The 22895-nt window shown below is 34.1% G+C and overlaps 2 protein-coding genes and 1 pseudogene across 3 annotated transcripts in view; 2 read left to right on the top strand and 1 right to left on the bottom strand.

Annotated features, from left to right (window-relative positions):
* The first annotated feature begins 1499 nt into the window (after positions 1-1499).
* TTC14 (tetratricopeptide repeat domain 14) lies at positions 1500-13775 on the top strand. The gene is made up of 12 exons (XM_011382950.2): positions 1500-1780; positions 2247-2371; positions 2470-2669; positions 3629-3713; positions 3876-4005; positions 4335-4490; positions 4907-4978; positions 5364-5483; positions 5588-5710; positions 7733-7850; positions 8778-8887; positions 9644-13775. Exons 1-12 carry the CDS (start codon positions 1620-1622, stop codon positions 10560-10562), a joined length of 2319 nt encoding a protein of 772 aa, XP_011381252.1. The 5' UTR covers positions 1500-1619; the 3' UTR covers positions 10563-13775.
* Positions 13776-13789: 14 nt separating this feature from the next.
* CCDC39 (coiled-coil domain containing 39) overlaps positions 13790-22895 on the bottom strand; it is a 47827-nt gene continuing 38721 nt past the window's right edge. The window contains exons 14-20 of one of the 2 annotated variants that reach the window (XM_011382938.2): positions 21889-22012; positions 17185-17344; positions 16654-16760; positions 15841-15981; positions 15523-15702; positions 15300-15385; positions 13790-14132 (exon numbers count right to left, since the gene is read on the bottom strand). In XM_011382938.2, the coding sequence (XP_011381240.1) occupies positions 13973-14132; positions 15300-15385; positions 15523-15702; positions 15841-15981; positions 16654-16760; positions 17185-17344; positions 21889-22012 (958 nt within the window). In that variant the 3' untranslated portion in view covers positions 13790-13972. The remainder of the gene's footprint in view (positions 14133-15299; positions 15386-15522; positions 15703-15840; positions 15982-16653; positions 16761-17184; positions 17345-21888; positions 22013-22895) is intronic. The other variant, XM_023526307.1, reaches the window with a different exon arrangement.
* LOC111734561 lies at positions 20493-20611 on the top strand (annotated as a pseudogene).

The raw sequence follows: 22895 nt of genomic DNA, 5'->3' as shown, positions 1-22895 counted from the left end.
AGATGTCCCATAGTGATGAAGTGCTACCCAAGAATGGCCTCATAAGGTAGCATTCTGAGGGCAGTTAAGTGCCACTGTCCGGCATCTGGTTCTCAGACACTGAGCTTCTCAGTCCCTCCAGAGATGATTAGATCCTTAATAACAGATGAACTCTAACTAAAATTACATATTTTATTTACGGGAATGTCCAGATAGTTCATTTTTAATAGTCGGCTTTTCAGTGACAGAACCCTTTTTCCTAAAAACAGCCATTCTCTATAGTTAAACACAAATCAGTCTGTACTACTGACTAAACTTTCCTGATATGCCCACACTGGCTTGAAATTTATTATCTTTTAAACTTGAATTCTTCTTTGTTGCATTTTCTCAAGTCTCGGTAAACCATTTGCTGATTTGCCAGGATTTTTCACAAAATAGCGTGGCAGCATACACTATATTCTGGGCTGGGTCTTCTATTCAGGTGCTGAAACAGTGAAGGGCAAATTCATCTCCCCAAAGACACACAGCTGGAGAGGGGGCAGAATAACTGCTACCATTTATTTTTCTTCAAGAAGACTATACTAAATTACACATAGTTAAGTGGTACAAATTTTAATATATTGAAATAAATTTATATTGAAATAAAACTGTCAAAATTAAAGTAAGTTAGTCCTTCTATATGATAAAAATATTCTCTCCAGCAACTCTGCCTGTGAAGGTCTATTAAAATCGAGATGACATTGAGCAATTTATTGAGGCTCTCTGGGCCTATTTCCTCAATCTCTAAAATAAGAGTATATGAGATACACCCCATAGGTAACAAGAAAAAAAAAAAACCTAAGTCACAATTACCTTTGAAAATCACTCGAATTACCCTTAAGAAGAGTATACTGACTTTAGCATACACAAGGCCATACAGTAAATCTTATGGGCGCTAAATTCTGAGAAACCACTTAGGTAAACTTAAAAAATGTTAAAAAGAAAGTATATATGCACGTGTCTGGGCATTAAAGCCATCTGGTTTTAAGTTAACGCTAAAATAACAATGAATGGGTTATGGAGAATACAACGCGAATGCTTAATAAATGTTACTGTCCTTCCTTTACTGTACCCTTTAGCCTATCAGGAAATCTCCCAAAGCAGTTATGCCTGAGACATAAGTAGTGATTCCATCCAGCGAGTACTTTGAGAGAACCTTTGTAACTCGTTTGGAGTTCTCACCTGTTCGGGCACTGGCACTTAAACCCGTCTCACTAAATTGAAGAATGAATTGTTATGTACCATAGAGTAGAGCTCAGGCCATTGCAATGTAATGTAATAATAACGCCATGGAAACTTTAAAAAGTAAACTCGTCACACACATCACCACCTCGGAGCCGTGGTCAGCCTCTAGCTCGGAAAACGCGCAGCCCAACCCTTCCGGCTTCCGTACTCTCACTCAATTTCGCGAGACAGAGGCAGAGCTCCGCTGCGCCGCCACTTAGAGGGCGCTTCCGGGAGGCAACTCAAAGCGTCTGCGATGTGTGCTTCCGGCGGCTTCTAGGCGTTTGCTCAGCCTCCGGCACAACGGCGCTAAGGTAGGGGGCACGGAACCGAAGGGCTAGGAGCCCACCGGTATTTGAGCCCCGCAGTCTCTAGCCATGGACCGAGACCTTCTGCGGCAGTCACTGAATTACCACGGGCCGTCATTGCTCTCCCTGCTCCGGAGCGAACAGCAAGACAATCCGCATTTCCGGAGCCTTCTAGGATCCGCGGCCGAGCCTGCCCGGGGCCCGACGTCCCAGCAGCCGTTACAGGGCAGGTAATGGGACCGCGGCGACGCTGCGAGACGGGGGAGGGGACGCAGCTCTGGGCCCCGCTACCGCAGCCGAGCGGGTGAGTCCAGCGTGGCCGTGAGCACGTGAGGACTGCGGCGCTGATACAGAGGGCTGGATGGAGGGTCCGCGCTCCTGTTGAGGGCATTGCGGGATGCGGGATGCAGGATGATCTTTTTCTCTGATAATTGCCTAACAGAGCCGCAGATTCTTTAGCTAAAATCCTTTGGGCTTTTGTATCTCGGGCTGCGGGCGTCACTTTTTAAGTTTCCTCGCCCTCCACCTACAGGCTGGCGAGTTAGAGAATCCCTGGTTAAAACTTTTTTTCGGAGGGTGTACGGACAGAAGCTTAGGATGGACTCGATTGGTTAATGAAATCCATGAGCAGAAACTTGAACACACGGAAAGGTTTTGCAAATAAACCAGTTTTCATAAATTTTGTTTCTTTTTAAGAAAGGAGAAGAGAGTTGACAACATTGATATACAAAAATTCATTTCCAAAAAAGCGGATCTGCTTTTTGCACTTCCCTGGAAATCAGATGCACCTGCAACTTCTGACATTAATGAAGACAATGAAGGTGAGTTGAGTCTTAAAATCTTTTGATTGCAGATGGTTTTAACTACTTAAGATAAAGCTGAACACAAACTATTGTAATTTTGTTAATTATTTTTTCAGATCATTATGCAATCATGCCACCTTTAGAGCAATTCATGGAAATACCTAGCATGGATCGGAGAGAGCTATTTTTCCGAGATATTGAGCGTGGTGACATAGTGATTGGAAGAATTAGTTCCATTCGGGAATTTGGGTTTTTCATGGTGTTGATTTGTTTAGGCAGTGGCATCATGAGAGATATATCCCACTTAGAAATCACAGTAAGTTACTCACTTTTCATTTCTTTGATTGCTTCTGCTTTCGATGGTCATTTAAATGCAAGAATTATGTCTGCATCCAGCTGTACTTACGCATACCTGCTTACACTTTCAAGAATTAATAAATATAAATTGGAGAAAAATAAAGTACCTTTTCTTACTAAAAAAAATATTAGCAGTGATAGAATTTCGTTTTGGGGTTTTTTATAGTCCCCTTGGTTGGCAGGGGCAGAGTCCCTTTTCATATGTTCAAAGAGATATCAGTGAGTGGTGAGATTGATTAGTATTTGGACTTACTTTTCCTAGCTGAACATGTTTTTAATTATTTAGTATTTGGCATTCGACACTTCCATGTGGATAATTTAAAAATAAATTCCTGACCCATTTATTTATTTACAGTAATTAAATGTGATTTTTACATTATAATATGATACTTTGCCAAAGATGAGTAGTCCTGAATCTGAAATGTGTCACTTTAAAGGGTTTGATATTTGCTGTCTATCAAAGCAGATGAAAAGGGAAGAAAAGCAAAAAGTGTCATAGACTGGATTACAGACAAACTTTGGAATATTCACATTTCATTTAATTGGAATTTTCATACTTACTGGACAGTTTTTAGTTTCATTTTTAACAAGTGCAAGATATCTTTTTGTTTCATAATCCACTTATATTTGCTTCCTAACAGTAATTGCAAGTTTCATGAGATTTTTCGAGCTGAAATTTCAGCAGTTTTTAAACTAATTTCATTAGTTTTCTAACTGAACCAAGAAACTTGTTTTATTGTATTTTGGCATAGAAATTACTTATAATTAAAATCTTTATTTAAATTTAGACCTTAGGGCACTGGTTGATTTTTTAAAGTTTATGTCAACTATTAACTGTTTTTACTGAACAACTAGGATAAAAGAAGACCCTTTTCACCGAAGAATGGAACATCTGTTTTAAAATACTTCTCATTGCAGGCTCTTTGTCCATTAAGAGATGTACCTTCTCACAGTAACCATGGGGATCCTTTATCATATTACCAAACTGGTGATATCATTCGAGGTGATCAACTTTATCCTAATAAAAAAGTAACAGTTGTCAAGATTGTTGTTTTTATTAATTTTGAAAATATAGATTAATGAGAATAGTGTTTGAAAGGTTTTTGTTGTGTTTTGGTTTTCCATTTTCTTGTTAATCAGCTTGGTTTTCTCATTTTTTTTTAAGCTGGAATCAAGGATATTGACAGATATCATGAAAAGCTTGCAGTATCTCTATATAGCTCATCTCTTCCACCACACCTATCTGGTGTTAAATTAGGTGTGATTAGTTCTGAAGAGCTTCCTTTGTACTACAGGTAATTTATCCACATTATTTCAACAGCAGTTAATTGCAAAACAGTTTCTTGACTAAAAAATAGCAAATTTTATCCAACTTCTGACAACAGAGTAGAATTTTAATTTCTCTTATTTCAAAGTATGCTCATGTATTTATATAAATGTTAAATTTCTTCAAACTTAACAAAAGGAATGAAGTCATGACATTGCCACACATACAAAAGTGGTATCAATATTTAATGTAATAATGACATTTCTTTAATAGAAATGGAATTTTATTTCTCTAATAGAAATGGGACATGCTAATTATGTTTATGATTTTCATATTGTGATTCTTATATTTTTTAAGGAGGAGTGTTGAACTAAATAGCAATTCTTTGGAATCATATGAAAACGTCATGCAGAGTTCCTTGGGATTTGTTAATCCAGGAGTAGTTGAATTTCTTCTAGGAAAACTAGGAATAGATGAATCTAATCCACCATCTTTAATGAGAGGCCTACAAAGGTATAGTAAATTGGTGTTATTCTATTAAGTGATAAGGTGATAGTGCTGAGCTCAAAAGCTGCATAACCGAGGGATGTATTTGACTATCCTAAGCCTGGTGGCAGCAACATGCCAAAAGTTAAATAAACTAGGTGATCCCATCTCCTGGAATTGAGTCCTATCAATGATTAGATGTGTACCATGTGACCAAGTAGACAAAGATTCAGAAAATTTATAAGAATTTTGTGTATATGCTAAAGAAAAATGTTTAGGAATAAGTCATTCCTGAGAGTTAAAGAACTTTTCTTTGTAAATGCAATACAGATTTCTTGCTTGAGATTCACTTTTTCAATGTTGAGTTTTAACCTTTCAGGCAAAGTGAACTAGTTACAAAAAAAAAGTATACAGTTTGATTTGACTTTTATTTTCTTTAATAGCAAAAATTTCTCTGAAGATGATTTTGCTTCTGCATTAAGAAAGAAACAGTCTGCATCTTGGGCTTTAAAATGGTATGAAGACTTTGTCTTTCAACAATTGCATTGTGTAGGGTAAAGCAAGCATTATGTCATCGTTAAGACCAAATTTGTTTATAAATGAATTAAAATGCCTTTTTGACATTAGCTTTCTTATAGATGTAAATAGTGTTATGTTGTAAACTTAACAGACTTAAGCCAACATTTTAAATTTTTTTCAAAAGGAATTAGTATATTGATATGTAGATTTCACACATATTTGTTATGCAACTACCCAAAGGCAGAATGCTTTTTAGGTATTTGGAAAGTATTAAAGAATAAATATTAGCCAAATGTAATGTGCTTTAAAAATTTAGCCATATTAACATTTTGTTTGGATATTCTGTGAAATGTTTGTGATGCTCTACAAATGTCTTTTTAGTGTGAAGATTGGAGTTGATTATTTTAAAGTTGGACGCCATGTGGATGCTATGAATGAGTACAATAAGGCTCTAGAAATAGACAAAGAAAATGTGGAAGCTTTGGTAGCTCGTGGAGCATTGTAAGTGGATCATGGGTTTTAAGAAATATTTACAAGGTAAATATGTATGAAATTTATGAATAGCTCACAAGATAAACCCTTCTAATTTTGTTTCCTATCTCTAGATATGCAACGAAAGGAAGTCTAAACAAAGCAATAGAAGATTTTGAGCTTGCATTGGAAAACTGTCCAACTCACAGGAATGCAAGAAAATACCTCTGCCAGACACTTGTAGAAAGAGGAGGGCAGTAAGTGTCAGATTTGTTTAATAGAGATCTAATATTCAACCAACTGCTATAAAATTTTGAACTTCACATAAGAAAATAACATCTTTAATCACTTAATTCAGAACACTCTTAGTTTCAAGTTTGAAAATGTTTTTTAAATAGTTATTTTTCTTATTGGGGTTCTTTATAATTAGAGATATTTTCGTATCTTGAGTTCATTGTTCTGAATATATATCTTTATTACACAGAAATATAAATGTAAAGGTATAAGAAATTAGGTGGGTATCCTTTTCCTGGGCATACACTAGAAGCTTTGTTTTAAAAAAGACAAGAAGTTAACGTACAGTTTATTTCATCATTTTACTAGGATGCCAGAAATATGAATCGAAAGCTACTGTTGTTAATTACAAATAAGATTTACTGTTATATTCGGTTTATTGCACTACTCTGTCCAGCAAAATCCAAAAATTCAGATTAAATGGAAGAGCAAATCATTAAGAACAAACACTGTCACTTATGTTACTCTCCTGAGATGCCGGCATAATACCTGGTATATAGTTCTGTTATAAATCTTTAATAATTAATAGATTAGTCTAATATATAAAACATTTTGAAGAAACAATACTTCAAATGTAATTTGCTAACAGCCTGCTTTAATAATTAAAAACCAGTTTATAATTAATAGCGTCTTTTTGCTGTTGATTTTTTGTTTGGTTTTTGGTTTTTGTTTTTTTGTTGTGACATTGGTTAATGAAATCCAGTAAGTTTCAGGTGTACAATTTTTAAAACTAGAATTATCTCCTCTCTGTTTCATGAATTTGCCTGATTATTCTTCAGCTTGTATGATCATACTAGAATTCTAAATTAATGAGATTTTGCAATATTTGTTTTTAACTCATAAGAACTTTTGCTTGGACCCAAGTGATTGGAGCAGACTTTTACTTTCTCAATAGGTAGATAGTACCAACTTAGACATAATTGCCTTATTACCCTTGTATTGGTGTCTTTGTACTAAGTGAATGGCAACACCATCTATCCATTTACACAGGCCAGAAACGTTGATCCTCTTTGACTGGTCCTTTCCTCCTCATACCCAGTCTGACACAAAAGTTATCCCATTAAAGCCATTGGAGTTTTCTTTGTTTATTCATTTACAGTAATTTCTTTTTCTTCCTTTATAAAAACTGAAAATAGTTTGTAAAATCCTGCTCCAGACTTTCTGATTTTTCATAGTATAAGCTTCTGAGCATCATCTAATAATTATCCAGTCTAGAAGCTAATTGCAATATACACATATGAGTTGTTATTTCCAACTTTAACAGTGAATATTCTGGGAAAATATTTCTGTAGAAAGGAAAATTTTTCATGAACTACTAGGAAAAGCCAGCCTATATAATAATATGCTAAAGCACAAGATCATACTAAATTTAGGATATCAATAATGTGTTTTTATATATCATATTAAAATGCCAATGCTGGACCTGCAGTATGTTTTTAGTTACCACTGATGGATTCCTATTTGTCTTTTGGATTTGGGGTTTATTTTGTTTAAACTGAGATATGATTGACATAACATATTAGTTTTAGGTATACAACATAGTGGTTTAATATATTAAAGTGATCACCACAGTAAGCCCTATTAACATCCATTATAACACATAGTTGCAAACTTTTTTTATTCTGGTGAGAACTATTAAGATCTCTCTTAGCTTTCAAATGTACAACACGGTTTTATGAACAATGGTCAGTCACCATGCTGAACATTACATCCCCAAGACTTATAACTGAAAGTTTATACCTTATGACTACTTTTACCCATTTCAGCCACCCCCTACCCCCACTTCTGGCAACCACCAATCTGTTTGGTGTTTTTGTTCTGTTTTATGTGGTTTTATGTGAAATAGTAAAACATAAGATTTAGGTATTGTTCAATTAAGAAAATAATTTGCTAAACATGGTTTTTCCCCAATAAGCCTCTGACCTGTATGCATGTTTGAAGACTTTTTGTTTTCACAAAAAGCTAAATCTTCCTCTCAAAATTAGGTTAGAAGAAGAAGAAAAGTTTTTAAATGCTGAAAGTTACTATAAGAAAGCTTTGGATTTGGATGAGACTTTTAAAGATGCAGAGGATGCTTTGCAGAAGCTTCATAAATATATGCAGGTGATTCTTTATTTCCTCTTAGAAATTTAGTGATATATGAAGTTAATACCAAAACTTAACTTTCTTCTTCAGAAAACAATTCTAGATTACTTAAGGCATTATGAAAATTTTCTTTGTAGATACAGCTTTTCCTAATTGGGTTTGACATTGCTTCTTAGTGCCTCTTCTTTTTTGTTACTACTCAAAAGTAAAAATACCTCTATGAGAAAATTCAGATTGCCTAAATTTGGTATGTAGTTTTTGAGTACTGTCCCTGTAGTGAGCTTTCCTGGTGATTACAAAATTAAGTAATGTAATCGAGCTAATTCTAAAAATCTTTTTGAGAGATATTTTAAACTGTCTTTTCCTGTAATACTGATGATGATGTTTTCTCATGCATTTTCTTCTGAATTGGACCATTGCTGCTGTGTCTGTGACATCTGGTGCTGCTCATCCCCATCCTCAAACTGGAAAATGATTTCTTATGTAATCATGCATCCAACTGGGCTGTGCTATTTTTTAAATGGTTTGTATTTGAACATGGTGATTTTCCCCCTCAATTCATCTTAATGGAATTTCTTTATTTGAATTTTATAAAATGTGTCCTATTTAAAAATTTTTTCAATTTTCTAAAATAATTTTTATACATTCTTTCCCTTTCTTGCACTCTGGGTCATGGGTACCAATGCAATGGCTTCCCCGTTTTTCATGGAATACCAACTGCAATATGGTCCTCAATACTGTTCTGGCTATTCCAATGATTAATGCCAAACACCTGTATGATTAATTTTTATACATTAAAAATACTTGTTTAATGCTGGATATATGGTGATTTGGGTATACCATATTTGATTTCTGGTGGGGGGGTGGGGGTTTTTTTGAAAACTGGGTTTTATATATTCTGCTTTTTTTAACGTGTGGTTTTTTCCGATATCTGGGTTCTAAAAGAAATCTTTGGAATTAAGAGAAAAACAAGCTGAAAAGGAAGAAAAGCAGAAAACAAAGAAAATAGAAACAAGTGCAGAAAAGTTGCGTAAGCTCTTAAAAGAGGAGAAAAGGTAAACTATAATATTCGGTATTTTTGAACTTAAAGCAACCACTGAGTTGAACCAAAGTGCCATATGGAGGTAAAGTAAGTATAAATGTAAAAGTATTTCAGATCATAACAATTATTCTAGCAATTATACCACAAATATTTCTATAAAAGAAATTAAAGTAGAATCTAAGGCTAGAAATCTGGAGGGAAAAAAAACTCAAAAAAAAAATATATATCTTTATTTTAACTACCTGTATTTTAGGGAGCAATGTTTTAGAAATAGAGCAGCAGGGGTAGTTTTGTTCTCCAGGGACATTTTTAGTTGTCATACAGGTGAAGTGCTACTGGCATCTAGTGGGCAGATGTCATGAGTGCTGCTAAACATCCTACAATCTTTTAGAACCCCTGCCACCCTACCCTCTCAACAAAATGCCATTAGTGCTGAAGCGAAGGAACTATGCTCTTAGAGATAGGCATCTATTAAACTTCAATTCTTTCCTGTATATGTTCAGGTTCTTATTTTTATGTTAATGTTGGAAATGTCACTGTCTTTCAGAAATGGATTTGTTTACAGTGACAGCTGTCTACAAAAATATTTTTTCCCAAAAGTGGTGCTTGATGGTAAAATTGAATCTGAAAGTAACTAAGAGTCTTATAATAATTACTTATCCAAGCCACCGCTTTTATGAAATCTTTAAAGAGAACAGAGTGGAACTAAAATCTTTATGGATAAACATTTTGTACGTAACATATCTGATGAATTAACTACTTTTTTTAGGCTAAAGAAGAAAAGAAGAAAATCAACTTCTTCCTCTTCAAGTGTTTCTTCTGGTGATGAATCAGTTTCTTCATCGTCCTCTTCCTCTTCTGATCACAGAAGGCACAAGAAACATAAGAGGGACCGTTCTGAGTCTTCTCGAAGTTCCAAAAGGCATTCAGCTAAGGCATCCTCAAATCAGATAGATCAGAATAAGAAAGATGAGTGGTTCCCAGTTCCAGCCAATACTTCAGCATCTTTTCTTAACCAAAGACAAGAAGTGGAAAAACTACTGGAAAAGCAGGATAGGGTTCCATATCAAAAGAAACAGATAAAAGAGAAAGATAGATGCCCTCTCTCTTCATCTTCAGTTGAAATTCCGGATGATTTTGGAGGTAGGTCTGAAGATCCAAGAGATTTTTATAATAGCTATAAAACTCAGGCAGGGAGTAGCAAAACAGAAAAGCCATATAAATCAGAAAGACATTTTTCCAGTAGAAGAGATCCCTCAGATTCCTTCTGTAGGAATCCAGAGGATAAGATAAAAATTTATGGTTATAGAAAAATTGAAAAAGATATAGAAGGAAAAAAAGAGCACTATAGAAGGTGGGAGCCAGGTTCCATGAGGTGTTCCACTTCACCAGCAAGCTCAGACTACTCTTCAAAATCAGTTGAAAAATATAAAAAAAATACTTATTGTGGATCACGTGATTTTAGTAGACATGAGCAAAGATACCAAGTAAGTAAAAATCAAGGAGAATATGAAAGAGAGGATAATTATGAGGAGGATATTAAAACAGAGTTTCCAGAAGAAGATGGACTAAATAGCAAGGAGCATTCAGAAAGTGGAGTTAAAAAAAATTTACCTCCAAATTTGCTCAATATATTTAATCAGATAGCTGCATTTGAGAAAGAAAAAGGAAATAAGCAAAAAAATTAATATGTCAAGGGAATCAGCACTGTTATACTAAAGGCTGTTAATAAAAGTTTAGGACCTTTTAATCATAACAGTCCAGTGTGGAAGTCTCTGCTCCTAAAGTTATTTTACTTGTAGAGATTGCAGAAAAATGCTTTTCAGTTATTCTCAAAGTATATTTGTTTTAGTTGTAGGTCTCCTTTTTCACAGCTTGATTTTTTAGTCTTTTCATGTTCATGCACAGTATTTCTTACTCTTAAGATTTAAACCATTTAAAAATGATTATCGAGGTATTGTTTCTTCATTGTATTATGGTTAATGAGAATTCTTTGAATCCACCTTAACCTGCTGTTTGAGAGAAAATTAAATTTGTACACTAAACACTTGGGGCATTTTCATCAAAAATTATTTCATTCTCTCTCTTATTTAAAAGCCCTCAGCTTTTGAAAGAGAGACATTTATTTGAATGTTCCTTAGATCTCATTTTATATTCATCGTCTGTTTAAATATTAAAATTTTTGCATAACTTTTAAAATGGTAGACAGACTATCTAATTGGCCTCTAAAGCCTAATTTACTTAAAAACGGTTTATATACCAGCTTAACAAGTACCTTAGGAATAAAGCCATGAAAATTTGATAGGAGCTCATTTTGTTTCTTTTCTATTTATTTTTACTTTATTGCTAGAATTATAGCCCTAAGAAATGTTTTTTTAACTTTAAATATTTTTAAAATCTTAGAGACTATATTCCTGGCAAGAATTTTTCTCTAATGGAAAGAAAATTAGGAAACTGTCTTAGTATTGTAGATGTCCAGTTGGGAACAGATTGGTCATATTTTTAAAATTCTTGAGATGGCACCGCTCCCCTGATGCGTCCTTTCTCAAGGTGTGAATAAATGACTAGGCCAACAGCCTGGTTTTACTCAGAATAAATTCTAGCAACTAGAGCTAACGAAAGGACAGGGATTGTAAGGATCTTTCCCAAATTATTGAAAACATTATAGTGTATTATTTGGGAAACAGATAAGAGTCATATGTGTTGAATTTATAATGGTCTTCAGCGTCTCTAAGATTATAGACACTAAATGACAATGGACCTTTAATACTATCACTCATGATGACACTAGATGGATGAGTTGGGGGATAGGTGAGTATCCATCCACAGAGGTCTAAGAAAGACACTTTCAGTCCTTGTTCTGTCTCACTGTTCTTGCCAACAGTAAAATATCAAAATTTAAGCATAACTGGGCACGTAGTATTTGTAACCTTCAGACTAGTGATAGGAGCCTAATGATTTAGCTGAAATTTGTTTTACAATAGAGCAGAGAAAGAAACTGGTCAAAAACAATAGGTAGTAACAGGAAGAATTGGTCACTTGCTTTGCACCAAGAAACTCATCTTAAAAGTGTCCCTAGTTCTTTCTGTGTATTAATAGCTTGGGTATCATTTCCGTTAGTCTTCCGTAGTAGCCTTAAAGAGTAAAAACTCTTGACATAGCCCTTGACCTTTAGGAATTCCTAGTACAACATCAGAATTTTACACACACCGTTTTAATTTTAACAAAATCCCTTAATGTTTTCAGGAAACACATCAGCAAAAAAAATAGTATTGGGGATATATCTGTCAAGAATCTCTAGTGATATCTTAAGCAATTTTTTTTCCTTAACATCTTTATGTCAATAGTTTATACATACCCAGGCTTCTCTTGGTTTCCATAAGTAGATGACTTTCTAACACAACAGATGGATGTTAAGATGGCACCAGATTCAGGGATAATGGAATGACCCTTTGTCTTACCATTTAGCATTGTTACACTGAAGTTGGAAGAGTTAAATGTAGACTTGTATGCTGGCTGGAGAACCTAACCATTCCACAAATATCGTGCTAGCCTTTGGGTGGTGATTCAATAATAGAAGTTATTATGCAGTTTCTCTATGTCAGGCCATGTGCATTTTATATATATTATCTGATTATTTCAGTAAACTTGTGATGCAAGTAACTGGTACTGTCGATATTATAACTGAGGAAAAAAGCATAGAGAACTAACTTGCCCAAGGTCACAAAGCTAGTAAGACTCAATCCCCGCCTTCATAGAACAGTATGTAATATTATTTCAAGTTTCAAGTAATTTACAAAGTAATATAGGGCAAAAAATAAGAATTTCGGTGAACATAATAAAAAGTGATTTAAGATTAATCGGTTTTTATATGTTTCAGCCAAAAAATTGTTATCCAGCTTTTCATCTAGCTTTTTCATCCATCTTATTCATTGGACTTTTGCTGGTTGTTTCTAAAAGTGATATTTTCAAATAATGATCAGGAGAAACAGGTTTACCACTGCTACTGCCTTTCAGAAGGAACGACAAATGATAGTTCTAAAGAATGGCAATTATAACATTTTTTTCCAAGGTTTGAAGGAGACAATACTCATTTAAGTACTTAGATTCTAATAGACTTGAAAAACAGTTTAATAACATTATACTGATACTCCACACTATTCCAGGAGTTCAAAGTGTTGGGTACATGTTACAATGGAGTATTAACTGGAATAACTAATTCTATATCTTGTGGTCTACTTCCACTATAAATTTATGGAATTCCTATTGCAAATCGAATCACACCTAGCTTTGTTTATTAAATCAAGAAAATTTTGAAATACATTCTTTATGTTTGGTTGTCTGTATCTAAAGAGCAAAATCTTTAATGTGTTTGACTTCTTTCAGGATCAGAGCAGAATAATTCCTAAAAATTTAAGCTACATTTTTATTGATGTACAGTGTTTCTCTTTCCTGTCAATTTTTTTTGGTGGAGGGGTGAGGGTAATGCTATTTTTTGGTTAAAAATTTTTAAATTATACCAAAAGAGGAAACTAATAGATTTCTCCCCCAAAAGTCTGGAAAATGTTTCTTTCAATAAAGAAAACCTAATTTCAGGATCTTCTAGGGTAAATGAGAATTTTAGTAGTGCAATGAACTCTTTATAGTACAATGAATCTTTAGAAATTTCTTCCTGAAAAGATTCTGTTACATCTTTCAGGAAAAAAAGCGTAGTTCCATGGCTAGTGTGAAGTAATAAAGTGAACTATTTTCTAATATAACATTAAAATAACAGTGAAAAACATAATTTTCCGTTTGTATAACATGTAGCATTGTTAAAATCTATAACTGCTTTCCTTCTTTGTGAAGAAAATAATCAGAAAAAGGATAAGAAAATTAAACATTTCCTTGGCTTATTTGGACACAATTGCTTGACTTTTTTTTTTTAACTATTAATTTTTACATTTTCCACTGGATAAAACTTTTGTCTGTATCTTTCCTAACACTATTTCAGTAGGACTCTATATATCATTATACAGTATCCAAAAGCATACAGTGGAATTTACTATTGAAAATATGAAATTTTTGTGTTTACAATTCAAAAGAGAGATTAAAATGTTTACTTGCTGCTCTTTTTGCTTTTATCATTACTGGAGCTACTGCTAGCACTAGTTGGCCTGGAAGTGCTGCCAGTTAGTGAAGAAGATTCTGGGAAGGTCAGCTGTAATACTTTGATCGAAGTCTGAGAAGCAGAAGTACTTGTGGTACTCTTCGATGACCTAAAAGAAAAAACAATTATTGTAAATTTAATTCAAAATTTATATCTTAATAGAGACCCCATCATTAATGGCAAAACATACCATAATCCCACAAGTAATTAAAGAGGTCAAAAAGTACATAATAGTGCTAATAGTACATTTTAAAAGCATGACCATTAATATCAAGAAATCAGTTTTTTAAAAAGTAAAGAACATAAGTTTCAAACCAGTAGAAAAATAGTTCAACACATGTTTCTATATGAGAAAAAAATGTTTTCAACTATAATCAACTTAGAGATGGAATTGTCAAACATTAAAAATTTACAAAAAATTGTTAAGCATAAAAAGTAGAAAGGGCATGGGAATTTAGTGCTGGCAAAAGTGATTAAAATGATAGGTTATATAAGAAGAAAATAGACCTAGTGATAGGAAAAAATGGTGGGATGATTTGAAAATTATAACTAGCCATACAATTCTGAGTTAAAAAATGTATGAAAGTACAGGGATGTTCAAGTGGCTGCCCACCATGTTCACGTAGAAACTTTTTTAAACCCTATCTTTTTAGGTGTCCCTTTTGCTTTGTGAAACCTCTTCAAGAACTAATGAAAAGTAAACTGGCCACTGACTGTAGGAAATTGGGAATTTTAAAATTTGGATCATAAAAATTTTGTCAGCAAAGCACAAGAATTTTAAACATCCCTTTATGAGATTCTGGATAACACAAATGCAGAAGAATAATTTCCTTTTTAGCAAATTAAAACAGTATAAAAAAAATCAAATCTTGACTTTAAAATTTTACAGTGTGGTTTTAATCATAAAAATCATACTACATGTCTCTACATCTAAGTTACCCTTTTATAGTTAAAAAATGTTCCCCCTCCCCCTGCACCCAACTCAGGGCTAACCATACTAGGTGTGACCTCCAAAATTTCATCCTGCTTTATCGTACTGAAATAGCTGGTGGTCCAAGACACTCTGCTATAATGGAAATAAATAGTGACACCAGATAGAGGTTAGAGTTGCACAGCTGTTTCTGCATCTGACATTGGCTCAGGCAGGTAGATAAGGGTAAGGAGAGCACTGGCAGAATACTGAAAAATCCAACAACTGTAGCGATGTGGAAGTGTCTGGGCTCACGTAAGGGCAGCAGCTATGAGAGTTGAGATAGTTTTTTAACCTTCCACTTACTTTGCTGATGATAGTGAAGTCTGTGAAGGAGATCTAGAACTCCAACGACTGCCTTTAGTACTAGCTGTAGGAAGTTCTAAACCGTTCTGGAAGAATATTTAATAAAAATCATTAGTACCACTGTATTTTAGAAGGAGAATATTTTTAATTAGATTTCACTTTATGAATGCTATAAGTTTTCATAAAGTGTTTAGTATGTTTAACTAGAAGATACTGTTATTACCTGTTGAAAGTATGTTTGAAGAATAATACGGATCTCAGCATTTTCCTTTGTGACATCAACTAACATTCCATCAATGATCTTGTGAAAATCTTTAAGTTCACGAAGTCTGATGTCTTGTTCTTCTAGTGTTTCGTCTTTTGTGTCTTTCAAAAGACGGATTTCGTTGGTGAGTTTTGCACACTGTTGGTCAAAAGTAGTCAATTATAATAAACCTATATTCCAGAACTTAATATTTTTTAATGGATGAAGGATTTGAGTTTACTATTCGGAACTTCAAAAATGTAAATATGACAGGTCAGTTTTTAAAAATAGCAGTACCTGTTTAGTTACTCTTTCTAATTTTGGCTTCTGCTCCTCAGTTTCTCTACTTAGTTGAAATGAGTAAGCCTCCTTCTCTAATAATTTTTCTTTGATGTTATTTGTTAAATGTTCTATAACTTCTAAAGTATTTTTCATACTCTGCAGAAAATAAAATATTAACATTAGAATCAAAAATAACTTTCATAGCTTGCTATTTGTCAAGTATTCATTTAACTTTAATTCATTTATTTTTGTATATAACATTTTATTGGGTAAAATAAATGGTTTTTATTAGATAATAAATGTGGTTCTAGGATTAAGTTTTGTATGTAACTCCACTGTAAAGTATTTTTATGGTACTTGGGAAGGAAACAATTCAGTAACTATTGAAAGCATGCAATTTTCAGACATTCACAGTTCACATCATGTTCCTTTAACTTTGTTAGCAAAAAAAAAAAAAACTTAAATTTTATGCTTACCAAGCACATTGTTTTCTCTTTCAGTGATGTGCTTTAGTAACCTCTTTCTACTAGATTATTTTTATCTTTCAATTTGTTTTAAGCAGCAATCTTTAAGGAATTAAATGAATTAAAAGTACATTAAATAAAGATTAGTGGATAGATCATAATTAGCAGTGCTTCATCAACTAATTAACAAGTGATGATCAGGAGTCCATATTGTGCTTTAGCACAGATTTTAATTTTTGATTACTTATATGAGACGTTTTACCACTTCTCTAAAAAATGGTCTTTGTACAGGGTAACAAGAGTAGACATAATAATGATAGATGACTTCTACTAAGGGCTTATTACTAACACCTGTAGAATTTACCTGGATATCTTCCTGCAGCTCTCTGATTTGTCTTTGCTTGTACCTGTATTTTTCATCAGCAGCTCTTTTTTGTTGTTCTAGTTGGATTTTTAGTTCATACTCATCACCTAGAATTTAGAGGATTTTTAGTTTAAATGTTTAACATGCTGTGTAGAAAGCAATCTTAAAGTCTTAACATATGTTAAATTTCTAACATTTTTATCAAATGAAAGGTTAAATTCTTTACGTCTACTTATTGAAAAACAATATGGGCATATGTAGTAGCCACTCATTTAGTCAACACAGAGCAGCCAATCTGCTGCTATTTTCTGCGGATTTGAAATTAATCCCCTAGATAAGTGATATGCCGTATCACTAGAGCTGATAATGGAAATAACACCTTAGCACTTATTTTAAGGGGGAGGGGTATTTTTTCTGACTCAGTCAAACATGGTACATTTTTGTTCTCTATGTCTCAAAATGTTCCTTTTCTTTAAAATAACTATAAGTTTCACTGCATATATTTGTAAAAACATGCTAACTCCTACATACTAGATGGAGTCACTTTTTTAAAAGATTGTTTGTAATTGTTATTGCAGCTGTTCAGCACTTGCAAGGTGTTTTCTAGAGCACATATTTCTTTTTCAGCTTTGTTGATCTTAGCATCCAAACTGTCACCTTCCCTTTGAAGTTCTTCTTTTTCTTGAGCAGCCTATGAAATACAGAATAGAAGTAATTAAATAAAAGTATTCCTCATGGAGAAGAATTCTATTTTCAGGGCCGGAAATAGTTAACTCAGAATACCAATTTGCCTTGAGGTCCAGATGCAGAACCAAGCATTTATTTCTTGCACTCTATTTACAGTAAAAGATGAAATCCTTCAAAATATAGCACATAGGCTATAAAACTATGATGGAAATGTAGTAACTAAAGCTTACATAAAGCTCTCCAACAAAAATTATCAAAAAGTTAAAAGTATATAGTTTACAGGGAAGAGAAACAGTTAACTAAAAGGAAGTTTCAAAGTAGATACTAAATAAGAATGTATACTTCTGGCCTGAAAGAGGCTTAGGAACACTTTCTTGTGTTATGAAGAGGAGCAAAAGAGGTGAGGCAAGATGCACCCAGAAAAGTAAATGCTTATCATTTCCACCCCAGTTATATATGTGTTAGTATTTAAACATTTTTGAGTAGTTAGTAATGTTAAAATTAGAGAAAAAGTACTCCAGGAGCGCATACTAAACTTAGAACAATACGAATATTAGCATGGCACCTACATAAATTTATGAAGTGTTCGATATTTTCAAAAGAAAAAATACTGCATGATTCCACTTACATGAAGTACCTAGAGCAGTCAAATTCACAGAGACATAATGTAAAATGGTGATTGCCAGGGTGTGGGGAGGGGGAAACGGGAGTTACTGTTAGACGGGTACAAGTTTCAGTTTTAGAAGGTGAAAAAAGTTCTGGAGATGGATAGATTTTAGTTGCACAATATGAATATACTTAATACCACTTAATTGTACACTTAAAATTTGTTAAAATGGCGAAGTTCATGTATATTTTACATTTTTTTAATACTTTTTTTTAACTGGAGAAAGAGGATAAATGTGGCTTGAGAAAATGAAGTCTGTAAGTTGCTGAAAACATTCCTCAGTGAGCAGACATACTCAGTGACTTTCCATCTTACCTCTGGCACTGGGCTACACTCTAGGTTGTACCCAAACAGCTCCAAAGAACTTTTCCAATTAAGGGTTAACAGGGATAGTGCGCATCTATATTTAAAAGTGCCCAAAACCCATTTTTAGTGAAAATCAACTATTTTATTAATTTTTTCAGTCCCTAGGTATGTGTATTTAAACAAGCATGTGATCATTGGAAAAGTTTCATTGGTAATGTTTCAATTCTTAATGTTTTCACTGGTATTTGCCTTATGCTTCAAAATATGTTACACATATTTTCGTAGCAAATAGTACATAATAAAACTCAGTGAAAAAAAGTTTTTAGATAAATTACACCTAATTCCTTTGAGTCTAGACTTAGCAACAATTTCATTCAAAATGTAGTCATGGAAGAGCTAGAATATATCAAAACAGCTAGATTTTAGTTGCAGATTTCCTACTTGTGAGTTGAATAACACTAAATTCCATTCTCTGAATTCAGTTCATTTGTCAAATGAAGAGATTGAATTTGTTATTTATACAAATTTCTGATCTATTTCCACATATACCTTAAACTTATAAAACTGATCCCATTTGCCTCTATATCAGAGCTTATATACCTTTTTTTCCTGGATTAGAAAAGCTGATTTATTTGGAAGAAATCTTTATACATTTATATCAACATTTTAAAACATTTTCTAGTAATTTCACTGGACAGTTTCATTAAATTGTCAAAATTGAACTGTTTCCTTATAAAAACTAAGAGGAACTCGGAAATGAGATTGGAAAGATGCCAGTTCTTCACTGGTTACCATTAATGTTCTTCAGTCTAGCTCTTAAGAGTCAATACTAGAAAGTACAAGGGTGGGTGACAGGAAAAACAAAACCATGTGTGCCCATAGATAAGAGGCTACTGCAACACCAAACACAAGCTATAGACTGAACTGTTTCCCCCCAGAAAAAGATACCCGTAGTGTCTCAGAATGTGACCTTATTTGGAAATAAGGTCTTTGCAAATGTAGTCGGGTTACCATGAGGTTGTTAGGGCCCTATTCACAAATGACTGGTGTTATAAAAAATGGGAAATTTGGACATAGATACAAACATTCACGGGCAGAAGACTAAAGAAAGGAGAGAGATCATGGTGATGCTTCCATAAGCCAAGGAACACCAAAGATCACCAGCAAACCCCCAGAAGCTATGAGAAGCACAGAATAGATTTTCCCTCAATAGCCCTAAGAAAGAGCCAACCCTGTTCACACTTCCATCTCGGACTTCTAACCTCCAGAACTCAGACAAACTTCCATAGTTTAAACCCTAGTTTGTAGTACTTTGTTACAGCAGCTCTAGCAAACTAATACAAGGGGTCAGCAAACTTTGTATGTAAAGAGTGAGACAGTAAATATTTTAGGCTTTATGGACCATTCCATCTCTATCAAAACTACTCATAATACCATTGCTATTTTTTTTTATAGCATGAAAGCAGCCATAGACAATATGTAAATAAATGAGAAGTATTGTGTATTCTAGTGCTTATTTATAAAACAAGGCTGGGCAGCATTTGGCTCAGGGTCCATAGTTTGTGTACCCCTAAAATGCATCATGCAAGAAACAAAACAGTGGGAAGCACTGATCAAATTCCACTTCCCCAGTGCTATAAACACATATGTGTGCCCTTCAGGAAAGATCACCTTGGGGGGAATATAAAGGATATAAGGGACAGAATCTTGAACTGACTAAATTTATACCCTAAATCTATCTACCACATTCAAAACCAAAAGTGATAGTTAACTTCTGATTGACAAGTTTAAGTTTTTACCAGCAGTTTCACTGCTGGTGTTATTTTCAAAATGTTAAAAATTATTCTCATAAAAATGTGTCAAAGATTATATTCAACTCATTAATGAAAGAACCAGTAAGATGTTTAGACAAGTTCAAAAGGATACTCGAAATATTTAATATTCATACAGAGAAATGCTGAAAAAAAATTTGCTTATAGGTATGAAACTTTTATTGTCTCAGGACAATAAAAGAATGGTTGGGTTATCTTCCCACAGAGTATAAGTCAGTTGTATTTCTACTGGCCCAAACTCATTTGCATTGTTATGGACAAGAATCATATACTTTACCAACTTTCCTGCAAGTTAACTTGTATCCTTACAGAGTTATAAAATAGGTTAGTCAACAGAAAATCAACCAGTCTACAGCCATGCTACCCTGAACAAGCCCGATCCCGTCTGATCTCGGAAGCTAAGCAGGGTTGGGCCTGGTTAGTAATTGAATGGGAGAACACCTAGGAAGATCGGGTGCTATAGGCGTAAAAATTAAAAAAATAAGGGATTGTAAACTGACAAGGTCCTTATAATCTGTGAGGTCAACCAAGGGTTGCCTTGCCTAAAAAAAATAAATAAATAGAAAATCGGCCAGACATGTACACTACAATAAAATTAATAATCCCTGGAAGGCCCACTAGAAAATGCCAAGTTTGGTGTCGGCATGAAGTGGCATCACTGCACACCCACTGATTGCTTTTTCCATTTTCAGGCATTGGATACTTTTCTCAACATAAGACACACTGAATAGTTATAAAGAAATAAAGAGTGGCAAGCCTATCATACTTAGTGTCTGTGTTAGGGGCAACCTCAAAAAAAGACTATAGAAGGAAACTTGGAAGATTAAGTAGAACTCAAAAGGGAGGGAGCATTCACAGGGGCCATTCAGATCTTCTCACCCCTATCTATATATGATATAGGAAAAATGAGTTAAAGTTACAATTTCCATTCCTTCTTTGTGGTGTTTTGAGTAACTTTCTAGATCTCTCTGTAGAGGAAATCACACATGTTCAGGATATTTCTACATGGGAAAGATGAATATAGTAGTGCTCGAGAAGGGAATTGCATCCAATCCCTGATCACCTCTGAATTTTCTATTATGGGTTCCTAGGTAAAGACAACCATGAGTTGGCAAACAACTCTCAAACAACAGAGAGAACACAGCAGAGTCACATGATAAGTTTGTCTCCCATCTAATATGAAGGCAATAGGACAGCTCTATTCCTCTCTGAATATCTGCCATACCAGAACTACAATGATAAATTGGAGTATAAGATTTCAGAAGTGGTGTTGCTCCAGGTGATGATAAGGTCTAGGAAGCGGCCATGTAAGTAGGTGGCTATACTGAAGTAAAGCTCTGAGCCTGAGGTGTTGAACAGGATGTCACATGCATACTAAGACACCCAGAGTGATAATAGGTCTTAGGGTAAATGAGATTATGAATCTTGAATAAACGTGGGGAAATTACATGACACAAAGATGGCAAAAAAAAAAAAAAAAAATTGTCAAGAGTATTCCAGACCTCTCTTTGTCCTCATGGACTGGAGGTATATAAAACTAATAGAACTTCAGTACCTCCAATAGCAACAAATGTTTTATCGCCATAATTAAGTGAAATAGTTAACTAAAGTGCTATGAGGTTGCCCCTACCACATACACTATGAAATTTCATGACAAAAAAAAAAAATTCCTATTTTGACTGTTAACAAAGATCTAAGAAAGGATAATTCATTCTATCACAGTTGTAAATCGATTAAGATTACCTTTATTACATAATAGGCCTGTGTTTTCTCCTCTTCTCCTTCAGGGGGCAGCATAACAACAGTAAGAATTTCGTATCTATTCTTCAGCTTATCAATTTTACTTAGCCGCTCATGAAACTCAGCACTAATATGAAGATAGAGAAAAATTAAACATTGAAAAACAAATAGTTTTTAAAAGGACTATAGTGTTCTTATAAAAGACATTTATATTTGTGTTATTACTAAACTCGACCAGATTAAATATGTTCTCACTTTTCAGTTTTATAATTCACGGTGAAGGGTCTCAGATTTCACCTTATTTGAAAAGTAACAAGCCTCCCACAGTTTCATGGATGCTGGCAGAAGACACAAGATTCCTAGTCAGAAAAAGCTCTTTATCACTCATGGCATGAGCTTCCTGTTTGCATTGGTTGCCCTTGCTCCTGAAGTACCATGCAGGTAAGGAAGAGCTCAAATGAATGCTTCACACACATTAGGCTTACATCACAACTGAGGAACCTCAAGCTTAGGTAATCTAAATATTTTATAATAGGAAATAAGCAAACAAACCTTTGCTCCAGGGGGAGGTACTACCTCTAGCTTCTGAGGCTGTTTACTATCCAAATATCTTTAAAAAGATAGTCTAATGCTAATCAAAACCACAATGAGATATCACCTCATTGGAACACTGCAAAAAATATGCACTGCTGGTGGGACTGTAAAATGGTGCAACTGCTGAAAAACAGTATGGCCATTTCTCAAGAAATTAAAAATAGTACTACCATATGATCCAGCAATCCCACTTCTAGATATATAACCAAAAGAATTGAAAGCAGGTTCTCAAAGAGATACATGCACACCAATGCTTATAGCAGTACTATTCACAGTAGTCAGATAGAAGCAACCCAAATGTTCATGGACAGATGAATGGGTAGACAAAATGTGGCATATACAATGGAATATTATTCAGCCTTAAAAAGGAAATTCTATCACATGCAACATTAATGAACCTTAAGGACATTATGCTA

The sequence above is a fragment of the Pteropus vampyrus genome, unplaced genomic scaffold, assembly GCF_000151845.1.
Source record: "Pteropus vampyrus isolate Shadow unplaced genomic scaffold, Pvam_2.0 Scaffold14, whole genome shotgun sequence".
Lineage (NCBI taxonomy): Eukaryota > Metazoa > Chordata > Mammalia > Chiroptera > Pteropodidae > Pteropus > Pteropus vampyrus.
Note: the sequence above shows the minus strand (reverse complement) of the source record. Positions and strands in the feature narration are given on the sequence as shown.

Excerpts from the sequence above, each read along its gene's own strand:
- TTC14 (XM_011382950.2), top strand. The coding sequence starts at position 1,620 with ATGGACCGAGACCTTCTGCGGCAGTCACTGAATTACCACGGGCCGTCA. Across the intron at positions 2,670-3,628 it reads TATCCCACTTAGAAATCACA|GCTCTTTGTCCATTAAGAGA; the intron begins GTAAGTTACTCA and ends TTCTCATTGCAG. Across the intron at positions 5,484-5,587 it reads TTGGTAGCTCGTGGAGCATT|ATATGCAACGAAAGGAAGTC; the intron begins GTAAGTGGATCA and ends TCCTATCTCTAG.